We start from the raw sequence: 24,771 nt of genomic DNA, 5'->3' as shown, positions 1-24,771 counted from the left end.
TATGGGTTTATCTTTGATAAATTATTCATTGACTTGAATAATCGTATCATATCATGCCAAAACAATTCTCAAACATTTATCATAAGAGACAATGTGGATTTGCAAAAAAATAAGCATCAATTTCGCGACAATTTCACACGTTTCCAGAATTTCGAAGCTGTCAGATGTGTCAGAGTCGCGTCATTTGTCTCATTAAGCCATTATTTCCGCTTTAGATAGAAATGTCTCAGTTGACACTTCTCAAGAGCAATCTTGAGAATGACAATATGACATCATGGATGGGCTCTGCGATCGTTATGCATATAGATGTATATGGCGAGCATCTGAAGCGCCGGGGATCGGGCTCAATGACGGCGTCTCCATTAATCACAATCGTACGTATCACCACCAATTGCACCCAGCCCCAGCACAAGCATCATCAGCTCCAGCTTCAGCCCACACACAAAAATAATAAAAGTCCAATGATATATGCAGTGGCACGAGGGCGAATTTAAATTTTATATAACATTTCGCGACGTCTGATGGATGACTGAGTGATGTGTTGGCCAAGGACTCAATCGGTGAGCTTGCCATTGTGTTTGCAGGAAATCGATTTCAATTGAAATGCAGGATGTGTTACGGAGAAGCTGCGGGGGATGCGAGCTGTGCATCTGGGATGCCGCTACTTCAGGTCCTTCTCCTTGGCGGTTCCAATGTACAGGACGGACCAGGACTTGTCCGGCACCTCGTACTCCACATCCCGATGGAACACGCTAAGGGAACACAAAAAAGTAATTAAATTTAAGCGAAAGTAAGTGGTTCTCACTTGGTTTCCGAGCTGGTCAGGCGCTGGTGCATCGGTATGCAGGTCTGCTTTGGAGCTGGCTTCAGTTCAAGGGCAAAATTTTCCTCTGTAGGATCCATGGTCATCCGGTCTTCGCTGCCGCTGGGCCCGACGCCGCTGTCCCGCTCTCCAAAGCGAGAGGACATGGTGACTTATGCTGTGCTCCTCGATGATCAAGATGTTTCTTAAACGGACAATTTATAAATGGATTAAATTTGATTTTAAAGTCTAAAATTTGTACTGCTGCCAAAGAAAAATGTGAAACAACAAAAAATAAATAAATTGCGTTTTGCTTGAGTTACTACTATACCCCTGTTGCTTTGGTTTTATTTTTTTAATTCTCATTGAAAGACAAGAAAGGCAATGTTTACCGTTGTAGCAAATATAATATTTTAAGTTGCGAAAAAAACTGATTTACAATTGAGTGACTTAGTAGATACAACTTATGATTTCTTGGCTAAAAAATACTTCTATTTAACATAACAAATATAAATTGACTTTATTAGCTAATATTATGAAATATCCCAATTAAGTAGGTAATAAAATAACATTAATAATTATTGTTAAAGCTCTTTCGAACCCAATCGATCAGCCCCAGAAAAGAAGGCAACGTTGCTTATTGAGGAAACTAATGGCAAAGCCTAGAAGTATGCCATTTAAAAGGCTTGTATTTAGCTTCTACAACCTGTTGAGTATATTATTGTTATTTGTAGACTTAACATGTTGAAGTTTAAATTAAATATTTAACATCAAGAGTATATTTATCGATTAAAAATTGAAAGAAACAAGTATATGCCAATTAATCTTAATAAATTAAAATCCGTTATCTAATTTGTAATTTGATTAATATTTCTCTAGATTAGGATAAAAAGTTGTAATCAAAATATATAAGCAAATATTATTGTTTATAACGATTCATATATGAATATAGCGATCTCAAGAAGTTATCCAATAGTGTATAATAAATTATAATTAATTTCTTGTATATAAAACATCTGTGATTAATAAAACACTTTTAGTACATTTTCTTTTCTTTTTTTTTAATCTAAAAAAAAGAGAACTTTAAAAGTTCTTTAGTTAATCATATCAACACCATAGGAATTTCTAATAGTTGTCACTTCTTTAAAGAATTAAATTTTAAAAAAATTTACAGCTTTTCAAGAAATCAAACTGAAATAATTTAAATTTGCCGGCAGAAGTCACCGCTACTATGGCCGATATCATCCTGTAGCTTAAGTTTGCAACTTTAGCGTACAATAAATACAATAAATAAATGAAATTTGTAGGGATTTTTAAGATCAACGACGATTAACAAGTCTAATAGTGCATTATCCAACTGAAAAATTGTATTTCACTTAGGATTTATTGGTGTAGTTTTCAGTGCTTGAGTATCTACATCAAGGGGCTTCGAATTTTTAAGCTGAGGGTTGGGTTCTGCTGTGATGTTTACATAATGTATGTAGCTGGTGTTTCCGGCTGAGTTGTTGACCTTTCCAACATCCAGCATCAGAGAGTAGTACATTTCCGTTTTGGGACTTTCATCGAAAAAGAATCAGGCCTCAAACTCCATCTCGTTGAGGGGAGAAACGCCTTCCGGGTTTCGCATCAGCGTTGAGATTCTTGGCTCTCTGATATTTGTCCGGATTCTGGGATCTCCTGGAACTGGGCTCAGACCTATTGCCGATCGGCGCTATCGGAGCTATGAGTGGCTTTATCGGAGGCAGCATCGGCACCGGCTCATTCTCAAACTGGGGATTCCGTCGCAGAATACGACTGTCCCTTTGAGTGTTAAAGGTAGGGAACGAACCACCTCCGCCAGGCGGAGGATCCACTGCCTCCACTGCCCAGTTCGGCTTATTCTTTTTGTCATTCATGCCTAGTTGTGGCAGCAGTTGAACCCAGTGGAAGTGTCTTCGATGAAATTCCAGCCACACCTTGAATCTAATGATCGTAATTTCAGCACTAGAACATACTTTTTTTCTGATTTTGATTGTAACAAAAATAAAATTATTTCAAATACAAGTCAGTGGTGTCGCTTGAGTTTTCACCACCTGACAACTAAATTTATGTTTCTATTTCTGTGAACAATTTGTATATGTTTATATATTTGTCGGCGAGTTGGTTGCTAAGTGCAAATTTGGAAAGCTTGTTGCTATGGCAACAGAACTATTCGGCATGCTCAGGTATTGGTAGCCTGTAGGTGTCGCTGGCGCGCAGGCGCAATGACAGTTGAGTCGGTAACAGGAGTGTTACTGAGTGAGGTCTGTTCGTCTGTCGCAACAATAGGAGAGAATGAGAGAGACAGCTTGAGATTGTCTAGGAATGACATCTGAGTGAAAAGTAAGAAAAGGTGAAAGGGCCACAGGAAAAGTGGCGTGATGACAGATTCGATTTGACTGCGCAGGCGAACAGAACTCGCTGGCTCGACTACGGTTAAATTAAATAACGGATATCTCCGACATCAGAAGTGGGATTCACCATAGCCTCGCGGGCATTCTGATAAAGTGATTTTCGGTCGATATTAAATTCAGTAGCGCATCGAAAGCTTGCGCAGCCGCGCGGTGCGAGACACCGGAGTCGTGATAGGCAGTCAAATGCACTGGTCGCGTGTTGAGCCGGACGGTTGCAAGTGTCATCAGTGTCGGCCAGAAAATTTGGGGAAGAATGGAAGACAACAACAACAGCACACTGGCGGAACTGCGGCTGAAGTGCGGAGAGCTGGAGTGACGCACTTCAGGCGTGAGAACGGTGGTCACATTGCATCTGTGTGCACGAGATGGGTATCAGCGGCTGCGAGCGGCAGCGGCAGCTGCATGTAGAAGCGAGTTGATTTGTGTGATTCAACAGTGACAGTATCGGGTGAGCCCTTTCCAATTATTCTTTGATTTGGGAGCTAAATTGGCTAAAAGATGGGAATAGAGATGTGTTTGATTGCAGTGTTGTTTGCACATCTGCCTTCCCATTGGCGAGCCCTGTGCTACGATAGGTTGTGCTTAGACTATCGGAAGCAATATTCGAAAATGGTTTCGGACAGTGGCCTTTGCCGCTTATGTCAGACCCTGTGAAGGAAAAATGTTTCTGTTGAAAAATAATTAATTAAAATTACGAGTTGCCGTCTGTTTGGTCTGCCGTGCCGTTTGGTTTGTAGAGTGCATCTTCTACCTTCATCATGCAAATGTTAAGGCGTTTGGAATTTATCATGATTATTTGCGATAGTTTACATAGATGACGTGTTAATCATGGCAAACTCGGAAGAAAAGGCTTTCCGAAGGCTGAAAGTTGTATTAAATGTGTTGACTGTACCAGGGTTGCCATTTAACGTTACCAAATGTGGGTTTCTTGAACCTACTACGCAGTATCTGAGCTATGAGGTGTGCGGTGGAGAAATCAGACCCAATTCCTAGAAAATCCTTACGTTAAAGGTCCGTCCTTTTAATCGGTGCAATTAAGAGACCGTCGTAAGACCATTTATTGAATTGGTGCCTTATTTTCAAAAACGTGTGCCTCGATTTTCTCAGATCATGAGACAGATTCTTCGGCTTCAAGTATCTTTAAGTGAAATGACGATATTCAGAAATTGGAACGAACGTTTTTAATATTATTACAAATGAGCCTGTAATCGTTATTTGTGGGTTCGAAACATCTGATCAAATTTGAAACAGATATAAGCTCTTGTGGATATGGTCCAATGCTAATACACCTAATTAATGGAGACCCTTATGTTGGTGGATATATTGGTAGAACTATGTGTCTTGTGGAGTCCAAGTAGCCTTTGTATGAATTGGAAATATTGGTTGGCGTGCAATTATTCTGACATTTTTGGCATTGTTTGTTCAGATGAGAGTTTGTAGTCTATACTTATTGCAGATGTAATCATTTCTAAACAAAAAAAAAAAATTAACTGAAGTGCATCATAGAGTAGAGGAAGAGAAAGCGCAAGGCAATTGTGGAATTCTTTTTGTGTCCAGAATTCACATGACTGATTTAACTCCGATAAATAAAAATAAATTGACAGAAAAACGTCTGAACTTAGAATGGAAATCTCAAATGACCGACTGATCAACTTCAGGATTCAGGATTTATTGGTATAGTTTATAAACAACTAAAAATAATTGAAATTAACTTGAGTTACGAAGAGGGATTTTAAAGAATACAGAGAGGTGTGAGGCAATGTTATCTGCCAGTAGTGTCCCTTAAATTTTGTTGGATAGTTATTAATCAAGGTTATAAATCCGTTATGTGTTTGGGTTGGAAAAAATAGACCCAGCAATATTTATCAGAATTGTTGGAAATGACTAAGTTTAAAGATTGTTGAAAATTGTATCATGTGTAAAGTTGTAAAGTAGTCATCTGGCTGGATACCAGGACCGCAGAGGTGATGGGAAGATGCTCTTGGCGGGGTGCAACTTGCGGCGAACTGCACAGTTAGTAGTGCAACCAATGCAAGCCCTTAAGAGATGCCAATCGGACCCACCCTTTGGGCTTGATACCACCACATGACACAGAGAAAAGTATAAAGAAAGAGAAATTTAAAGTTACGTTATGCTGGTTCGGAAGAGCACTAATTTTGATAGGGCAAGATTAATTTAAAATGAAAAATGAAAATGGAAAATATGTTAAGAATGAGAGAGAAAAGAGAAAGAAATGAAGATGGAAAATGAAAATGAAGATCGGCACCAAACAGAGTTTATAGAAAAGCTTGATGGTGGCTGATATGTTTTGAGATATCTGTCAAGTAAGCGAACTTTTATAAGTATGCGCATGAGTTTTTGAGGGCATAGCCAAATAGACAAAATAAGCAATGACGTTGATTGATTAAAGATTAAAGTTGATTAAAGATTTAGACGACTCAAGTGGAGATGCGTCTGATTCCCATGTGGGGAATGATGATATGGATGGCACGGTTGATGCCTTGGAATCCCAAGAGGGGATATAAAGACCGCACCATAACAGAAGGAATTGTTATGGCGGGGGTCAGTGGAGACCGCACCATAACAGAAGGAATTGTTATGGCGGGGGTCAGTGGAGACCGCACCATAACAGAAGGAATTGTTATGGCGGGGGTCAGTATGTGGGTGTAAAAGGAAATACACCAGTTGATAAAGCTATGTAATTAGAGAAGTCTGAATTGTAAATTATGATTAAAATGAAGATGTAATTTGTTATGTTATCATGAAACCAAGATGCTTATTTTGTCTAAATGCCTCAATACTTATGTTTAGAAAATTAATGAAATGTTTGTTGACAATAAAATGTAACGAGTACCGAAATTTTAGAATACTGTGATTTAAAGTTAACACACGAGGACGTGTGATTTGTCAGGAAGGCCGTGTCGGATCACATGAAACAGGGCCTACTTTATTCCTATGGTCAGAATATGTGAAGCGGAGCCTTTTGAAATACGAAAAGAGCTTGTACTCTATGGTTTCGAAAGGTTATCCTGCCAAACTAACATTTGAAGACACTAGAAGTGTAAGCGAGAGATCGCCGACTGAGGCACTCGTTGGTGGAATCATTTATAAGGCTGTGAGGGTCCAGAGAGACCGTGACGCAAGAGGTGCGTGTGAGCGTTGCAAAGTGTGCAGCAAGAGCCTGTATAAATTGATGAAGAGATGTTGAGTAAGAGTTGTGGTACGAGCAGAGAAAGAAGATACAGATTTGGTACGAGAAGAGAATGAAGTGGCGAGAAGAAATAAAAGTAAAGCTTATTTGACATGAATAAAACAGATAAAATGAAATGTTAAGTTGAGACCAAAGAGAGAAAAAAAGAGAGAATGATAAATGAAAATGACAGTTATGTTTAGAGCTATTAGAAGACACGTCACGCGAGGACGCGTGAATTGTCAGGATGGCCGTGTCGGCGAGTTGGTTGCTAAGTGCAAATTTGGAAAGCTTGTTGCTATGGCAACAGAACTATTCGGCATGCTCAGGTATTGGTAGCCTGTAGGTGTCGCTGGCGCGCAGGCGCAATGACAGTTGAGTCGGTAACAGGAGTGTTACTGAGTGAGGTCTGTTCGTCTGTCGCAACAATAGGAGAGAATGAGAGAGACAGCTTGAGATTGTCTAGGAATGACATCTGAGTGAAAAGTAAGAAAAGGTGAAAGGGCCACAGGAAAAGTGGCGTGATGACAGATTCGATTTGACTGCGCAGGCGAACAGAACTCGCTGGCTCGACTACGGTTAAATTAAATAACGGATATCTCTGACATATTTATATTTTCGATATATACCTAAAAAGAGTAAATGGGAATTTAAATTAACTTTACTTAATAATTTATAAGTTTCAACAAATATTTATCATTTATTCCAACAAATGCCTAAATAGACAAGGAATTTATTAATTTTTTACCTCATTGTTGTTTGCTTTTCCGGTCAGGCCCCTTGGGGACACGGAGACATCTCTGGTTAAGTGCTGGGACCCATCGATTGACCGTGAAATCCGTCGGCGAGGGTCAAACAGGCAACGTGCGAAAATAAGTGAACGAAAAGCGAATTCGGGGTAAACCTTGGGTACATGTCCACGCTCCAAGCTCTCTGTGCACCATGCTCCAGTTTATACGCCTCGAGCCGCGAATCTCAAGCATAATTGAGATTGTCAAACGCCCCGTCAAGTGGGACCTGTCAGCAGGTAAAAACTGAAATAAAGAGAAAACGAATGCTGAAAAATTAGTTAGCCGTGTTTGCTAATGAAGAATTGGAAATACTCTAGATTTTTAAATTTATATATTTTTAAGGGGTTTATTTTATATACAAATTGTACTTATTAATATTGTTGATATATAAAAAGAGTAGATAAAATTCTGAATTCTCATAGCTCAGAATGAGTTCTGCGTAATTTTTGTCTTAATAAAAAAATATAAATAAAAACAAAAAGAAAATTTTAAGAACTACAATATCAATCTTACAATCTTGGTTGTTAACAGGAACTATAAAATTGATTCAATAAACAAAACAATTTGTAAACTAAACTCACATAACTCCATAAAATATAAATAATTTATAAAATTGGCTTGATTGCTTACCAATTTATAATTCTGAAGTTATCTTTCTCCTCATAATGATATACCTTTTCCGGAGATACAATTGCTTTCACAAGCGACCAAAATAGCACTTATTGTTTTTCCAGAAAACTATTTATAAACTGTTTATTGTTTTTAGTTAGGTGGCTTCCTTGTGGGCCCCGAAAATGATAATTACCCGCTGCAAGGGTACCCAAATAGCCAAAAGCGGCTTAAACTGAGTCCAATTGAGGCTTCGGATCGGATCGGATTGGTTTGGTGTGGTGGTGCCTGGCTTGGCTTGGGGGCCAGTGGCGATGATTCAGCTCGAATACTCGAATATTTGTTTGATTGTTTGTCGAGATGAGCCAAAACAAAAACGAAAAAATCATAACCAAGACCAAAAAACGCCGGCGACAAATCGATGGACTGAGCAAATAACGGAACCCGAGTACCCGAGCCCACTACCTAAACCCCTTGACCATTGACTGGGCCAACTGAAGGCCTCCTCGGAGGCTGTGCTCGTATAAATATCATCACATCCATCTCTTCCGACATCAGACGCTTCACAGCCAAACATCCAACAAGATGGTGAGTATTTGGCAAGGGAATACCGCCAGCAGGATAACTAAGAGTCAAAGGATATTAACTATACATCGATTTTTTAACTTTCCTTATTGTAAATAAATTTCTTAAATTTCTTAAATTTCTTTCTTAAAATTAAATAAATTAATTTAAATTTACAACAGAAATCCTTCTGCCTGACGCTTGCTCTGTGCGCCTGCCTGGCCGCCGCAGATGTGTCTCACCTGCCCAGCAGCTCCTACCTGCCACCTCCACGTCCGGAGCAAGCTGTCTCCATGAGCATTGAGCAGCAGGAGTTGCGTGAGCTGCCCGAACAGGTGGAGTACATGCGGGAGAACGAACATGGCCAGATGGAGGCCATGCCCAGCAGCCTGCTAACGCCCCCAGCTCCAGTAGATCAGCCGGAGGAGGCCGTGCCCGCCACTCGCTACCTGCCACCTGCTCCGGTTCAGCCTCAAATGGATGCCGAGCCCATGATGATGCCCCAGATGGAGATGGAGATGGCACCCCAGGAAGCCGCCATGGAGCAGCTGCAGCAGGCTCAGCCTGCCATGCGCTACCTGCCGCCCGCACCGGTTGCCGAGCAAAACCAGCAGCTTACCTACCAGCAGTTCCAGGAGCAGATGCAGCAGTTCCAGATGCAGCAGCAGGAACAGGAGCAGCAGCAGCAGCCAGCCGAGGAGCAGATGCCCTACATTCTGGATGTGCAGCAGCCCATGGCCCCCTCCGATGCAGAGACCCAAGAGCACCTGGAACCAGAGCCCGCCCACGAGCTGCGTGCCGATGGCTACCACTACAAGCAGGCTGAGGAACAGCGTCGTCTGCGCCATTAAGTCATTCGGAGAATTGAGTCACCGCTTGGCTAGCACCGAGATATCCGGCCATGAGTCATGCGATTGTTGTTAAATGTTTAGTTGCTTAGTTCTTAGAGACCCGATTAAATTTCGATTTGGAAGAGAGATGTGTGTGCTTGTTTTTGATTCCATCTGTTTGGGATTCTGGTTAGTCACAGTTTGGATAAAGCTAGATTGTTTCATTTTTATTGGAAGACTTGAAAGCCCATTAAGCCGATTTTTACATAAAAGCTAATGCCATAATAATATATAATTTATAACCCCTTTTCTATTAAAAGTAATCCCAAAAGAGATATCGCACTTTATTAAACCCATTTTTCGTCGATATATATTCCAAAGACAACGCATTTCGTATTTCAGCGTCTGACCCCACGAGCACCCAACAAAACTTCCCCAATATCTCCTTAAGCCAATCCACCAGCTCCATCTCCCGCTGCAGCTTACTCTACATCCTCGGCGCCGCCGCCCTCCTCCTCCTCCTCTTCGTTCTCCACGGTGGCTCCTTCGCGCAGCATCTCCACCTTGTGAATGCTAAAGTCGATGTTGTAGAAGGGCACGTTTAGGGTGACCACGATGCAGTAGAGCAGCACCTGGAGGTGGCGGGTGCGCAGCATATAGGAAGCTCCCTGCAGTTTGGGGAACAGCGGATGGTCCTTCTCCTGGCAGTCATACATAAAGTATCCGCCATCGTGGCCCGGACAGAATCCGATGGCCAGCGCCCTCTTGCGCACAGTCACGATGCCGAACTGGTAGTGGCTGAAGAAGAAGATCAGCGCCTCGGAGAGATTCATCCGATTGAAGGTGGGCACACGGTACAACTTGCCATAGCACACGTGCTCGATATGGACCACAAAATTGATGGTATCCATGGAGCAGTCGATGTTGAGGTTCTCCAGCGAGAACTCGTAGTCCTCCGCATGGATCTGGTCGATGCTCTCCTTGAAGTACTTGCTACCGCTGACCACGATGGTGTCCAGGAGGTGGGGACTCCAGTCCATCAGCCGGTAGACGCTGGCCGCACAGCAAGCCATCACGTAGCAGCCCAGGTACTGGCGACCGCGTAGCTCGTCGTCAAAGACCGGCGCCTCAGGATGCAAATTGCCCCACAGCGACCAGAGCCGGCCCTCGATCTCCACGTCGAACTTCTTGATCTTGGTGATGGGCAGGTTGCGGTACTTGCCAGCCGTGTTCCTCCTGTTCAGCCTGCTCCAGACGGGCAGGCAGTTCTCCAGCTCCAGCCAGCCCAGGGACTCGTTGGTGGCGCAGATCTCGTACTCCGGCTGGCCGTACTGCTTGTTTGAGCAGGTCATGGGTATGGAGAGATCGGTGAGGAGCTGCAGGATGCGGGCATTCGGTGCGGCCTTCTTGTGGGAGAGGACATCCACCACGAAGAACTTGTAATTGTCCTTCTCCTTCCAGTCCTTGGCGGCCACCCGCGTGTCGATGTACTTAAGCAAGGAGTCTATGTCGTAGAGGAGCACCCAGGAGGCGGTGTTTCGCTCGGGCCATCGCTTCGGTCCCTTTGGGCAGCGCTTCTTCTTCTTGCCGCCCTCCTCATCGCCATCGTCCTCCTGCTCCTCCTCCTCGCCATCGCCGGGCTTCTCCATGCTGCCGTAAGGATCGAACACGTGGAAGAACTCGTCGTGGTAGATGGCATAGCTGCCATTGGGCGTGAAGAGGATCAAGTACTTGCGCACCTTCAGCACCTTGTTGAACTTCTTCTTGAAAAGCATGAGACCGGTCTCCGGGGATCCGGGATTCTTAATGGGCTTCGGTGTCCACATGCCCAGCACCTGGAAGGTCCGAATCCAGATGTCGAACTCGTAGTCGTCGATGGTCACGTGACGGACGACGCGCTCATAGGCGGACTCCATCTCACAGACACCGGTGGCTATGCTCTTGGCATTGCTGATCACGCGGTCGATGCGGTACGAGTTCCACTGGTTCAGCGGGCGCAGGGAGCAGCTGAGGATGGCCAAAGCGGAGGCGAAGTAGCACGGCTTGATCGTGTCGAACGTGCCGTCCCCGCGTCCCTCCAATGCGACGCTTCCCTGGATCTTGAAGTTGCAGTCTTTCTCACGCATCCTATAACCGAACATAATGGGTCGGGGCTTGTACTGACGCCGCAGCTCCCTGGGCATCTTCTTGCCAGGCTTGTGCTTCAACTCCACTTCACCCTCGCCCTCTTCCTCACCCTCCTCCTCGCCCAGGTCTTCGTCCTCCTCGCCTTCCTCGCCCTCGCCTTCGTCGATGCCAGTGTCCCTGTATTCGGGCTTGGCTGCAAGGATTTAATGAAATGGTATTAGAAAAATAATATTTCATATTAAATTCCTAGTGTTAACTAATAAAAAAAAATGTATATAAGCTCTTTTAAAAGGTAAATGATAGGTTTAATTTCAATATAAACCTTTGATTTACCTGATAAAAAATGACCTACAAATATTAAAATAAAAATACTATTCATTGACAGCTAAGTAAAAACAAAGATCTAACATAAATAATCTTGAAAATACCAAAGAGTTCTAGGAAAATATTTATAAAACTTGATTACTACCTTTTTCTAGGAATAACTCGCAACTAAATTTGACCTATAAATAAATTGTTAAAAATCCTATATATTGTTTTAAAAGCAACTAAGAGCATTTTTCTTTATACCTTAAATGGATATTAAGTAAATCCTAACCTAAATCTAACCCAAATAAATTATAAATACTCACGTTTCTTTCCGGCCTTCCGGTCCAAGTGCTCCTGCTTCGCCTTCAGGAACGCCTGAATGCGCTCGTTCTCCTTCTTAAGCTCCTCGTCGATATAGCGCATCTTCTCCAGCCGCTGGTCATTTAGCTTCTTCTGCCTGGCCTTCTCCAGCTTGACCTCTTGGTCATCGTCCGCCTTGTTCCAGTATCTGAAACGTTGTTTTATGTTGTTGTCCACCATAACGATGCAGGCCACGATGAAGTTCATTACGGAACAGCCCTGAGGATTGCAGCCGAACTCTATGCGCTTGATCAGGGCGTCCAGCTCCAAGAAGCGGAGGAGACAGGCTGGACCGGATCCGCCCTTCCTGTAGCCAATAGCATTGCACGGAAAACCGATGAACATGTACACGAAGTTATAGCGTTTGAAGATCACGCAGGAGAAGCGCTGGCAGATGAGCAGCAGCCGGTTGTTGTCCACCAGAAGATCAACCAGAACCTGGCGCAGGGGTACCATGATGGAGGATTTGACCACCTTCTTCACCTCCAGGGTGAAATTGCTCATGCCAATGGCGATGTCCGGCAGCTTCTTGGCCAACAGGCAGGCCAGGACGTTCTCATAATCCTGGTAGTCCTCCCCAAAGCTGTTGACCGACTCTAGCGCGAACTCAATGAGGTCGGAATTCCAGGTGGAAAGCTTGTACTTCGAGGACACCGCCATGGCCACCAGGCCAGCCAGCAAGCCACCCAGCTTGGCCATCTCCTCGTCCACTTGGGGCAGGTATGTGGTGCCCATGATTATCCAGGAGCCATCCGGCAGCTGCTTAAAGTTGCTCTTGAGAGCCACCTCCTCCTCCACGGTGAGCACGCGCTTCGGATCTTCCTCCTCCTCCTGTCCCAGCTCGTAACCGCGCTTGATCTTCAACCGCAGAGCTCTGAGGTTTTCCTGGTCCGTGCGCAGCAGGACCTTCTGGGCAGGCTTATAAAGGTGAGGCCTCTTCAACTGTGGTTCCGGCAGCTCCTTGATAATACTATTGATGATCATGTTTATCAGTTCATCCACCATCTCGTTCTCTTCGACGGTGGGGAAGCGCTCCTCCTCCGGAATGCTCTCGATGCTCTTCTTCTGCTTCAGCTCAGGAAGCGGCGGTTCGTCCGTGAACGTGGGCAGACCCATTTTAAGATTCTGGAACTTATTCGCCTGCGTAGTTATCACCTGCAGCGGTCGGACGCATCCCGTTCGGATGCCGTGGATGAAGAACTTGCCGCCACGTCTCATCTTCAATGCATTCCGGTACAGCACACGGACGAAGGAGTCGAAGGTGGCGTGCATCTGCAGCACGGCCAGACCCTTGATGGTATAATCATCGGGATCCACCACCAAACCAGTGCGGTTCCTGCGGAAGGGATCGAACACGTAGAAGAACTCCCTATCGCGCCACACGGCCAGTACGGAGTTGTCGATCTGTAGGAGCGCCGCTGGCCAGTTGGGCAGGTTGAAGAGCTGGTGTAGCGCCATTGTCAGCTGGGAATCCAAATAGCTTCTGCAGTCTGCCACGTGTCCGTTGATCATGAAGGGATACTTGCGAACGGTGGCCTTGAAGGCCCCCATCAGGAACATCTCCGGCAGATCCACAATGTTCAGGTGGGGTTTCTTGTTCTTCCAGCGCTTGCCGTCCAGTCTGAACTTCTTACGCAGGGTCTTGTAGTAGGCCACGCCGTACCGCAAGATATCATCGACGGTGCCCGGTTTCCACAGCTTGGCTAGCTCGAATTCTGAATAAATCAGCGCTATCAGGGATACCACCAGCGAGGCGTTCTTCTCATTGCCAGAGATGGGCTGGTGGATGCCACCCGTGGCTGCTGTCTTTACCGCAAAATGCTCATTGACCACCGACCACAACTTGTGATACGACTCGTCCTCGGCCTTTGTATAGGGTTCCTCCTTCAGCTTTCCGTACTGTGTCAGCGCTATCTCAAAGATATTGAACTCGTCATCGGGCTGCAGGTCACTGAACTTGCTGATCAGGTGCACCAGGTGCTCGGTGAATCGTGTGGCCATCAGCGAGCATTTCCCCTCCTCGAAGTCTCGCTCGCATTGGTCGTTGCGCCCGTTGGGATCGAAGATGTAGTACGAGTTTAGGCAGCGCTTCCAGATGAGCAGGAAGAGATCGCGGGAGGTGAAGATACAGGCATTGTACTTGGAGAAGAACAGTGACAGAGCCTTGAACATATTGGGCTCGTTCTTCAGCAGCCCCGAGAAGTGAATCTTGATCTGCACGGCGGCCTGACGTTCGGCCACCTGGGGGATTATATCAAAGTCGTTCACCTCCGACTTAAAGTTTAGGGCGGCACTCTTCTTGGTCAGCTTCACGCCGCGCTTAAGGATGCCGTCCATAGTGGAGCCAGTCCAGAAATCCGGGTTCAGGCGGAAGCTCTCCACGAAGGCAATGATAATGGCCCCAATCTCGCTGGGCCGGTTATAGTATCTACGTGTGAGAGAATTATTATATATAATTAAATTTTGAGTTTAAGAGTTCATCACTATCTTCTATCTTCTCAATTATATATTCAAGGATCTGAAGCTTGATTCTTATTCTTATTAACTTACTGTAAGCGATAGGACTCTTGCTTCGGCTCTGGATAAATGTTTCGAGTCCCAAACACAATCTCAGCGGTAAAGGTCTTTTCCAATTGATTGGGAATGTTATAGAGCGTAAGTTCGCCGTCGTTTTCTGCAAAATTTAGATGGAACTAGTTAAGTGTAAGGCCCTATTGAAGGACAATCCCTTTTAGATACACACCATATTTCGGCAGGGAAGCGTTGATAAAGTCCTGATCCAGTTCCTCTTCGCGTCGTTGATAGCCCACGTTCCAGGTCCACAGATCCTCTGGGCTGCAACCTTCGATGAGGTCATAGGTCTTGAGGTTATCAGTCTCTAAGCCCTCTTGCAGGACACGGGGATTATAGGAGGGGAAGGGTAGTTCCTCCAAAGGACCCACTTCCGTCTCGTTCAGGTAGATACGACTCTTGGGACGCTTTAGCTCCAGCTAAGCAAGGATTGAATATGATAATGAAATGAAATGATACATAAGGAGACTATAAATAAAAAAAATGTATCTTTATCGATACATATACAACCCACTGTTTTGTAAAATTAATAATTTCTTAAAAGTAATATGTTAAAGACGTTTTAAAATATTTAAAGTAATGCATAACCTCGCTTAATGACGTTACTAATTAATGTCCTAATTAGCCTAAGCTCATTTTCAAAACATCTGGGATTACTGTATCATCGAAAGTTGCTGTTTGAGGCCAAGTAATATTAGGATATGCAGGCCATCTAAATTATTCAGCAATCAAATAGTTTTACGCTGGCAATTGTGTAACATATGGCCAGTTATCGGCGCTTGGCTCTGTGCAAGCTCTGTGCTTTCACTCGGCGACTCTGTTTTTGTGTTTTCCTGCCCATGGCCATAAGCTTTTAATGCGACTGAAAATAGCACGCATACGCCACCGATGCCCGACGTAGTACGTCCCCTATATAGAGCGTGCGTGTGTGTGTGTGTGTGAGTGTATAGTATATGTACGGACGTACGGACAGACGGGAGGCCTGTTTGTGTTCGCTTTTTTCTACTTTACTTCTCTGCGCTCATCAAGAAGTTAGTAAGCGGCATAAGGTAAGCACGAAATGCCAACTAGACTGACTATAACGACCTGATGTCGCCGCGCGCGCTATATGTGGGCCTGCCCGGGTGCCAGTGTGTGGGTAACGGGCTACGGCTGTGTCTGTGAGGGCCTCTATGGCTGGCTGGCCACAAAGCAGAGCTGACGGCCACCAAACAGAGGCGTCCAATGCACAGAGCAGTGAACAACGAGCAGCGCTTAGTGCCACATCACGGAATCTTATCGCTCTCGTTCGACAAACCCAGCAAAACTGAAAACCGAACTGAAACCCGAACCCGGACCCGAATACCCGCTATACAAATACGAGGCTGCCTCGGCTGCAGAACAAACAAGTCATCTAGCGTGCTGCAGCAACAACAAGAACAACAAGAACAGCAACAACAGCGGGCAAAGCAGTACGGCAACGGACCAGGTGAGCCAGGTGAGCGGCGCAGTATCGCGCAGTTATAGCATACGACCACGTCAACAGCAGGCAGGCCACCGGCCACCACTACCAAAGCCAAGGCGCAGTCGGCCAACAAGTCGCCAGTTTCACTACGCAACCCTCGCTGGCAAAATGTCAAGCCAGATGGAGGGGTTATCCAACAAGATCTTTTGTACCGAGAGCAGGTGCTGAGTTGGAGTTCTTTAGAAACAGGCTTTCTTTCTGAAGGGAATGTATCCAAGGACAGCTAAAGATCCTTTAAAGCTCTTTACAGCCTGAGGTCAAATAAAGGTTTTATATAGGAGCTATGGCTTGATTTCCATTTTAAAATAACATATTAATATAATCCTAAGCTCTATCTTATTTATGATTATAATTAATATTAAGCACTAATAGCATCTAGCAAATGAAATCATCCCTTATCAAAGGCCTTCTTCATTGATTTTATATCAAGAACACGTTGTTAGTACGAAAAACAGGTGGAAAAAGGAACCTGGCGACGTAATCAACTTAAAGGCATCTGTTTCCATCACAGTGCTGAGGCAGCAAAAGCAATCTCGGTGATGACTTGGAATTCGAATTAAAATTGGTATTTGCCAGGTGCAGCCGCCTAACGAAGCCCAGTTACAGATACAGACACACATTTAAGTGCATACGTAAAGCTAAAGTGTGCAAGCAAACAAGAGGCCTCTGGCGGCGCCACTGTGAAAAGGGAATGGCACAAACAGGGGCGTAGTAAACACAAGAAGGTGCTCCAAAGAGGGGGCTAAGCGTGAGGTTAAGGGTTTTAAATATTAGGATTTTTTTGGGTCTAAGGACACTTGTAAAAAAGGATATTTCTTAATTTAGCGTAAGAAGATTATTCTGATAAAACCCTGACTTGGGAAACAGTTTTTAATCAAATGTTTCCCTCAAGAAGCCTTTTAATGGCATTCCAAAGGGTTTACCTCAAAGATGTTAAGTCAAACAGAGAGGTGAATCGATAAGGCGCCACCACGATGGAAGCCCATAAAACATTAAAGCGTGTTTATATCACTTCCAGTATCAGACGAAACGAAAAGAAACGAATCGTTCGAAGCACTTCACTCTCAGTAGACAGGCTCTTATCTGAAACGCAAAAGTAATTAGCCAAGATAGAGCGCTCTTTCTGCGTGGAGAGCTACATTTGCAAAATAGAAATCGGATGTTAATCGTTAACCCAGCCACCCCCTCCTAACCACGCCCACTCCACTACACGCCCCCCCGACAACAACAATCGAAACATAACAAACAACACACACTCGCGGCAAAACGCAGACGCAAGTGAAACAAAAGCGAAGCGACAGCAACCGCACTGCTTTTGCATACATGTATGCACAATGCACAGTGCACTAGACCAAACAACACAGACACCTGCGGTCAAAAATACATTTACAAGGCTAAAAATAATAATAGCAGTAGATTATTAAACTTGTTTAAGTATTTGCCTGAAAATTGCATTAAAAAATACTTTACCTATATGGTTTTGAAGCTTTATAAATTTAATTGTGCATTTAAATTTACCAGAAATCGCATTTGAAGCTAAGACAAATAAAAACTATTTATTAAATTTAGTATAAGCATCATAAGCCCCGACTATAATAATCACACCAATAATGCAGCATACATAAAGGGAAGGACATTGGCTCTTGGAAAATACCTAACTTAATTTCTATAAGTGTCCTGCAAGAGTATTTTTAAATAATAACACGTTAACTAAACCTTTCTGTATCTATATACATCGACGTTTTTAATATTAATTTAATATTAATATTAATATTTTACCTTGTGACAGTATATTTATGAACGACAATTATTTCGTTATAAAGATCAAGTAATTAATTATTCCTTAGAGTCCAATCTAATCTTAATCGATCACCAAAATCTTTTTAATCATCTGATCTTAAATATTTAATTATATTCACGAGCGTTTAAAATCGCCCCTCCGTCCTTTTAGTCATTTTAAAATCCCATTGCTACTAGTTTTTTGTTCGCCGCTGTATAACCGTAACAGCTGCAAGTGTCATTTCTGTTGCTACAACAACAACGGCCGAAGCCGATGCGAAACAACAACAAACACACCACCAAAGGGACTGTGAGCGCATAGCGAACCGTTTTTATTTCATACGAAATACGGAGCCAGCGACGAGCTAACGCACACAGTCGAAGGCGCGGGCAGAGGAACAGGAAAGAGTACAGAGGAATGAGCAACGAGGAGAGCGGAACCAAAAGCAGGGCACAAGTGTTATTGCTCAGTAATTGTAAAAATGTCAGCGCCACAACAACAGAAATAAGCTAATACACAAACGAATTAGAGAACGTGCTTCGTGCCAGCAAAACAATGTGACTAATAACTCTTTGCCATTTGCATGGCCGGTATTAATAATGGTTTTATTTCTGTTTTATTGCGTTTTCTTTAGTGCTTCGAAAGGAATAGCCGCAGTCCACGTTTACACCCACACACTCTCTGGTTGTCTCTCTCTGAAGCCTGTTCGTTGCAAAGAGAAGAGGCGTAGGTGAGAGCGAGGCAACAACAACAGCGCAATTGGCTCGCAGGAAGCTGCTGCGCAGTTTGCGGAAAAGAAGAAGAGAAGCCAGAAAACCACAAAACTAGTTGAAAGTCTGAATTGAAGTAGACAATTGAAATGGCAGCCATAGCAGCATTACCAACGGCGACGCTGCGGCGCAACAATAACAACAAAGGGGTAAGTCCCAAGTGGAAGCCAGATATGTTAACTTGGCCTTTAAGCGGTCCTAGGAGGGTGGATTTTATAGCTTGTGGCCAACAGACAAACACGCGCGTCATCCAAAGACGCACAGGAACAATTACGTAATTGTGTTTGTACATACACTATACATATACATGCATACATATGTATATATGTATGTTTGTAGATCTCGGTTAAAAGTACTGCCTTTGTGCAGTGGAGTCAAGGATTCTTGTAGAGGTTAAACAAGGACACCTTATTAATTAAAGAGTAACTCAAATCATTGCCTGTTTTTAGCAGCTATATACAGGAAATACATAATAAAGAGAGATTTTTACCTAACATTAAACATGTTAAAATCGTTCTATCCTCTAAAAATGTAAAATGTGTGCATAAAAACAATAATTCGAGGAAGCCTTAGATCTCCTTAACTACAAAACAATTTAAGTAATGGCCAAAAGTATGCTATAAAATATTATGCCTAAAAGGAAACAGAAGGATGTGACCCCTAAAGGTTTTTTTGCTTCAGTTCTTATGTATCTAAAACCCAATTCTTATTAGTCTATATAAGAAATGAATTTTTTAATTAAATATTTTAACCTATATTCCCCAGGCCAAATCCCGTCGCAATGAACGTAATATCCTTACATTCTACGAGAAGATTGCCGTTATCCGTTACTATGAGGAGACCAATATATCAAGAAACAGTCTGGCCAAAATGTTCCACTGCTGCGCCACCCAAATACGTCGCATTCTGGAGAAAAAGAAGGAGCTGCTCCAGCAACTGGCCACCTTGAGCGAAGCGGATGCCTCTATAATAATTGAGGAGATGACGCGCAAGCGTCGAAAGTTCGAAATGAGCGCCATTAGTTTCTTGCTCCACGAGTGGGTTGAACGATGCCGACAACTCCACCTGAACCTGAGCATCCGTAATCAGAAGCTAAAAGAAACCGCCCTAAGGATGGCTGCCGTTCTAAACCTGCCCTCCTTTAGACCCTCCTACCGCTGGCTGAATCGCTTCCGCGGAAAGTACAAGTACGAGGAGGATGACTTGGGCTACCAGGGTGAGAATCCCATCTCGCAGGACCTGCCCGTCGAGGAGATCATTGTGGAGTTTAAGCAGGCTCTACCCAACTTCATGCAGCGCGAGCTGTCCGACCCGGCTGAAGGCACCGCCAACAACAAAGGACTACTGCCCAAACTACCCGACTTGGTGAATCTGTCCAGCGAGAACAGCCTGATGTCTGACCACCTCGAGGAGGGCGATGACGAAGTCGTAGAGGTGGTCACCTGTGAACCCAGCATGCTGGATTCACCGGCCAGCCTGCCGGACGAAGAGGAAAACCCCACTGAAGAGCAGCCCAATTCGGATGAGCAGATGATAGCCGGCACCAGCACCTTGCTCAATGGCGTCTTTCCCCACCTGGCCATCATCCACCAGTTCGCACTGATGAACTCGGACATTAAGGCCTTGGAGTTGATTTCGCAGCTGGGCGTGCACATGCAGCAGCAGGCTGCTTCGGGAGCTTACCGCACCCTCTCGCTGGCCACGAGCACAGAGTCCGGAGCGAATCCCGACATTAGCTCCCTGCCGGAACTACCACCGGGCAGTATATATGCAGACATCGATGACATCGAGCTGATCGAGTAAGAGCACCAAATACCAAGTCTAATCCTAAGCTAGCCTTACCTTCAATGCCATAAGATAGTCGGTTTATTTATAGCCAGAGGAAGTAATCATTTTAAGTTATTTTAAGATGTGCGATTAAGTCTATCGTCAACCGAGTTGAATTACAAATAAAATTAATGGAAACCAACAGTTTTGTGAGTTTATAAAGGTATACAAATCTTTACTCACCATTCGCTTGTCCGGAACGATGATCATGTCCGAGCTGCACTCAGGTGTGGCTTCTTGCGGCTTAACCTCCGATTCCTCCTCCTCGGCCCCTTCGTCCTCTTGTTCCTCCTCTCCCATGTCCATGGGACTGTTGAGAACAACGAGATCTTTGGGACACTTCCGCGCCAACTTCGCATCGTGCTCGACTAGCCCAAAATCCTTGCGGGCGGCTAGGAGGCGCTCACGCATCTCGGCGTGTACCTTCAGCTCGGTGGGAGTTCGCTGCGGAATGATGCACATGGTGTGCTCGTCGTAGAGAGCGCAGGTCTTTTTGAACGGACGGATGAAACGCGACTCCTCCGCCTTCTGGTTGATACGGCGCAGCTCATCTTCGATGGTCAGGACTTGGGAGATCGTGGAGTTTTGCGGCTTTTTCTGGCAGACACGGTCGCGGGGCGGGCAGTTCTCCGCCTTCCATTCCGGCGTGGTCTCATTGCCAAGGTAGGTGCGCACCTCGTACGGGTTCTTCGAGGGACTGCATTCCGCGTTCACTTCCACGAATTTTTTCAACATTTTTGCAAAAACACTAACGATTTTGCAGTATCGATGGGAATAAAACTAGAAATTTGGTAGTAGCACGACGCGTTCGTTGTGTTTCAAGGAAAGCATTCAAGTGAAAGTGTTTCCGGTTGAAAGGAAGAGCAATGTTTTTAAGATTCAAGAATTTTTAAAAATATTTGGTGATTAGGTTTTACAAAAAGAAAACAAAAGTCATAAAAAACGTGAAGTAAAAAATTTTTCAGACTCAAACAATTATTACATTAAATGCATTAAAATTAATTTAAATAAATTATAACAAGAATATAAAAAAAAGTTTTGTAGTTATATTCTTAAAACAATTTTTATGTTTATTTTGTGATTGTTATTTAATTATTATTTCCAATTTTAAGAATCATATAATAGATTTGTGCTAGTTGGACTAATTAAAACGGATAAAATAAAGCAAATTAAAAAAAATCTGTTAAGTACCTTTTTTAATTTAAATTTAACGCTTATTATTGCACGTTCACAATAGATAGAGTAAAGGGTCACACCATCGAATTCGTATAGCATCGTTAGCATAGTTTTGCACCTTTTGAGCCACAACTGTTTAAAAGTTTATTTAACATAGATATTATCATATTAAACCCTTTTGAGTAATGACAAATTTCAAATAACTTATTTATTTATAAAACTATCACCAAGTTTCTTTTTAATTCTCTTGTTAAACATTGTATTTTTCTTACGTCATTTTGCTTACGTTGCTTAGCCTTTTCCTACACCTTTTTTATGACGGTTTACAGCAGTTTATCCAAGTTCTCAGCCCTTATTTTTACCGCGTTTTACTGGTTTTTACATCTGGTCACACAAAGCTAAGTTGGTCACACCACGATCGAGCGCATTTTTGGCGGGAAGCATTTTCTGTGTTTTCCTCGCATTTTCCCGCAAACAGCGTCCGCAAAAACAACTTTGGCTTGCAGCTGCGCTCAGTTTAATTGTTCTGTTTTGTAAATTCAAGAGATTAAAACAATGGCCCGACGAGACTACGCCCAGGATAGAGGTGAGTGGAAAAGGTGGCTTAATATCAGTCAGAAGAACTACAACATTTCGTTTATCAACCGCATAGAGTCCATTAAAACCTTCCTGTCGGAGTTTTGCAAGTGCGACGATGACGGCAAGAAGGAGTTTGTGTACGGCTCCCAGCTGGTGAAGCTGGCCCATCGCGAGCAGGTCCTCATCACCATCGATCTGGATGACTTGGCGGAGTTCAACGAGAGCCTCGCGGAGGCGGTGATGGACAATTGCCGGCGGTATGCGGCCATTTTTAGTGATGTGATTGCTGAGCTGCTGCCCAGCTACAAGCAGCAGGAGGTGCATGCCAAGGATGCACTGGATGTGTACATCGAGCATCGTCTCATGATGGACGCCCGCACCAGGAATCCCATGGAGCAGCGCGACGAGCGGAACAGCTTCCCCTCGGAGCTGATGAAGCGATTGTAAGTGTTGTTAAGAAAACTTTTAAACCTTATAACCTTAACCTTAACATAATCCTTCCAGCGAGGTTGGCTTCAAGCCTCAGTCCACGGAGAAGGCTCACTCCATACGCGAGGTGAAGGCCCAGCATATTGGCAAACTGGTCACTGTTCGTGGCATCGTCACCCGCTGCACTGAGGTGAAACCCATGATGGTGGTGGCCACGTACACTTGCGATCGCTGCGGCTCTGAAACCTATCAGCCGGTCAACTCGCTCTCCTTTACCCCCGTCCACGACTGCCCGTCGGACGATTGTCGCGTAAACAAGGCGGGCGGCAGGCTGTACCTGCAGACGCGCGGCTCCAAGTTCATCAAGTTCCAGGAGCTGAAGATGCAGGAGCACAGCGACCAGGTGCCCGTTGGCCACATTCCCCGCAGCATGACGGTACTGTGCAGGGGTGAGGTGACCCGAATGGCCCAACCTGGCGATCACATAGTCGTCTCGGGCGTGTTCCTGCCGCTGGTGCGTAGCGGGTTCCAGCAGATGCTGCAGGGTCTGCTGTCGGAGACCTTTCTGCAAGCCCATGTAAGTGAATTTACAGATTTTTATGGTATTTTCCTTGATTTTGCATCACCTGAATCCCCTTCAGCGCATCATTTGCATCAACAAAAACGATGAGATCTCGGACAAGGACGCCGAACTCACACCCGACGAGCTGGAGGAGCTGGCCCAGGACGACTTTTACGAGCGCCTGGCCACCAGCCTGGCCCCCGAGATCTACGGCCATTTGGATGTGAAGAAGGCTTTGCTACTGCTGCTGGTTGGAGGCGTGGACAAGCGGCCGGACGGCATGAAGATTCGCGGCAACATCAACATCTGCCTGATGGGCGATCCCGGTGTGGCCAAGTCCCAGCTGCTGGGCTACATTAGCCGCCTGGCGATACGTTCGCAGTACACCACAGGCCGTGGATCCTCCGGAGTGGGTCTTACGGCTGCCGTGATGAAGGATCCCCTCACTGGTGAGATGACTCTCGAGGGTGGCGCTCTGGTCCTGGCCGATCAGGGTGTGTGCTGCATCGATGAGTTCGACAAGATGGCGGACACGGATCGTACGGCCATTCACGAGGTGATGGAACAACAGACCATCTCGATAGCCAAGGCTGGCATCATGACCACGCTGAATGCACGCGTCTCCATTTTGGCAGCTGCCAATCCCGCCTTCGGTCGCTACAATCCCCGTCGCACCGTCGAGCAAAACATCCAGCTGCCGGCGGCCCTGCTCTCGCGTTTCGATCTGCTCTGGCTCATCCAGGACAAGCCGGATCGCGACAACGATCTGCGACTGGCCAAGCACATCACGTACGTGCACAGCCACAGCAAGCAGCCGCCGACGCGGGTCAAGGCGCTGGACATGAATCTCATGCGGCGCTACATCAATCTGTGCAAGCGCAAGAACCCCACCATTCCCGATGAGCTCACCGACTACATTGTGGGCGCCTATGTGGAGCTGCGACGGGAGGCGCGCAACCAAAAGGACATGACCTTCACCTCAGCCCGTAACTTGCTGGGCATCCTGCGGCTGTCCACCGCCTTGGCCCGTCTGCGTCTCTCCGATCGCGTGGAGAAGGACGATGTGGCCGAGGCCCTGCGTCTGCTGGAAATGTCCAAGGACTCGCTCAATCAGATCCACGAGCACCAGAAGGGACAGTGAGTACTACACAGCTTTTTATCTCTATTTTTTGTGCTGACTCTTGACTATTTTTTACAGTGTTCCCAACACTTCGGACCGCATCTTTGCCATTGTACGCGAGCTGGCCGGCTCTGGCAAGGCGGTGAAGATTGCCGACATCATGGACCGTTGCACCACCAAGGGCTTCAAACCCGACCAGGTGGACAAGTGCATCGACGACTACGAGGAGCTCAACGTCTGGCAGGTCAACATGGGACGCACGAAGATCACCTTCATGTAGAAGGTTGGCACCTTTTTAATTACAAATTAGTAGTTAAGTTTCTGTATCTTTATCGTTATAATTATTCTCCATTATTCTCACACATTGCCACTTTACCATTGATCATTTTTATAAATAAATCATTAATATTTGACCCAGGGAAAGCATTGATTAGGTTGC

The 24,771-nt window shown here is 45.0% G+C and overlaps 5 protein-coding genes across 10 annotated transcripts; 3 read left to right on the top strand and 2 right to left on the bottom strand.

Annotated features, from left to right (window-relative positions):
• Positions 1-467: 467 nt before the first annotated feature.
• On the bottom strand, positions 468-1,153 carry LOC108078669 (uncharacterized). The gene is made up of 2 exons (XM_017172600.3): positions 806-1,153; positions 468-752 (listed from the first exon to the last, which is right to left on the bottom strand). The coding sequence occupies exons 1-2, from the start codon at positions 967-969 to the stop codon at positions 662-664; spliced, it is 255 nt and encodes an 84-aa protein (XP_017028089.1). The 5' UTR covers positions 970-1,153; the 3' UTR covers positions 468-661.
• A 1,798-nt stretch (positions 1,154-2,951) lies between these two features.
• LOC108078580 (nuclear transcription factor Y subunit beta) lies at positions 2,952-9,357 on the top strand. 3 transcript variants are annotated; one of them, XM_070285365.1, is made up of 4 exons: positions 2,952-3,963; positions 7,200-7,451; positions 7,982-8,412; positions 8,571-9,357. In XM_070285365.1, exons 3-4 carry the CDS (start codon positions 8,410-8,412, stop codon positions 9,237-9,239), a joined length of 672 nt encoding a protein of 223 aa, XP_070141466.1. In that variant the 5' UTR covers positions 2,952-3,963; positions 7,200-7,451; positions 7,982-8,409; the 3' UTR covers positions 9,240-9,357. The 3 variants fall into 3 exon arrangements, with proteins under 3 accessions (XP_070141466.1, XP_070141467.1, XP_070141465.1); XM_070285366.1 differs by lacking the exon at positions 2,952-3,963 and adding an exon at positions 7,027-7,062; XM_070285364.1 differs by lacking the exon at positions 2,952-3,963 and having other exon boundaries at positions 7,159-7,451.
• A 167-nt stretch (positions 9,358-9,524) lies between these two features.
• Positions 9,525-21,309, bottom strand: LOC108078882 (uncharacterized). 2 transcript variants are annotated; one of them, XM_017173009.3, is made up of 5 exons: positions 20,650-21,309; positions 14,758-15,004; positions 14,565-14,688; positions 11,978-14,442; positions 9,525-11,538 (listed from the first exon to the last, which is right to left on the bottom strand). In XM_017173009.3, the coding sequence occupies exons 1-5, from the start codon at positions 21,199-21,201 to the stop codon at positions 9,701-9,703; spliced, it is 5,226 nt and encodes a 1,741-aa protein (XP_017028498.1). In that variant the 5' UTR covers positions 21,202-21,309; the 3' UTR covers positions 9,525-9,700. The 2 variants fall into 2 exon arrangements, with proteins under 2 accessions (XP_017028498.1, XP_017028499.1); XM_017173010.3 differs by lacking the exon at positions 20,650-21,309 and having other exon boundaries at positions 14,565-14,707; positions 14,758-15,000.
• ebd2 (earthbound 2) lies at positions 15,810-20,608 on the top strand. Of its 3 annotated transcripts, none has more exons than XM_017173012.3 (3): positions 15,810-16,053; positions 18,504-18,788; positions 19,405-20,608. In XM_017173012.3, exons 2-3 carry the CDS (start codon positions 18,729-18,731, stop codon positions 20,440-20,442), a joined length of 1,098 nt encoding a protein of 365 aa, XP_017028501.1. In that variant the 5' UTR covers positions 15,810-16,053; positions 18,504-18,728; the 3' UTR covers positions 20,443-20,608. The 3 variants fall into 3 exon arrangements, with proteins under 3 accessions (XP_017028501.1, XP_017028503.1, XP_017028502.1); XM_017173014.3 differs by having other exon boundaries at positions 15,810-16,062; XM_017173013.3 differs by lacking the exon at positions 15,810-16,053 and adding an exon at positions 18,222-18,426.
• A 732-nt stretch (positions 21,310-22,041) lies between the features above and the next one.
• Positions 22,042-24,766, top strand: Mcm7 (minichromosome maintenance 7). The gene is made up of 5 exons (XM_017173069.3): positions 22,042-22,228; positions 22,295-22,664; positions 22,726-23,227; positions 23,292-24,349; positions 24,411-24,766. Exons 1-5 carry the CDS (start codon positions 22,198-22,200, stop codon positions 24,610-24,612), a joined length of 2,163 nt encoding a protein of 720 aa, XP_017028558.1. The 5' UTR covers positions 22,042-22,197; the 3' UTR covers positions 24,613-24,766.
• Positions 24,767-24,771: the final 5 nt, after the last annotated feature.

This window comes from Drosophila kikkawai, chromosome 3L, assembly GCF_030179895.1.
Source record: "Drosophila kikkawai strain 14028-0561.14 chromosome 3L, DkikHiC1v2, whole genome shotgun sequence".
In the NCBI taxonomy this organism is placed as follows: Eukaryota; Metazoa; Arthropoda; class Insecta; order Diptera; family Drosophilidae; genus Drosophila; species Drosophila kikkawai.
Note: the sequence above shows the minus strand (reverse complement) of the source record. Positions and strands in the feature narration are given on the sequence as shown.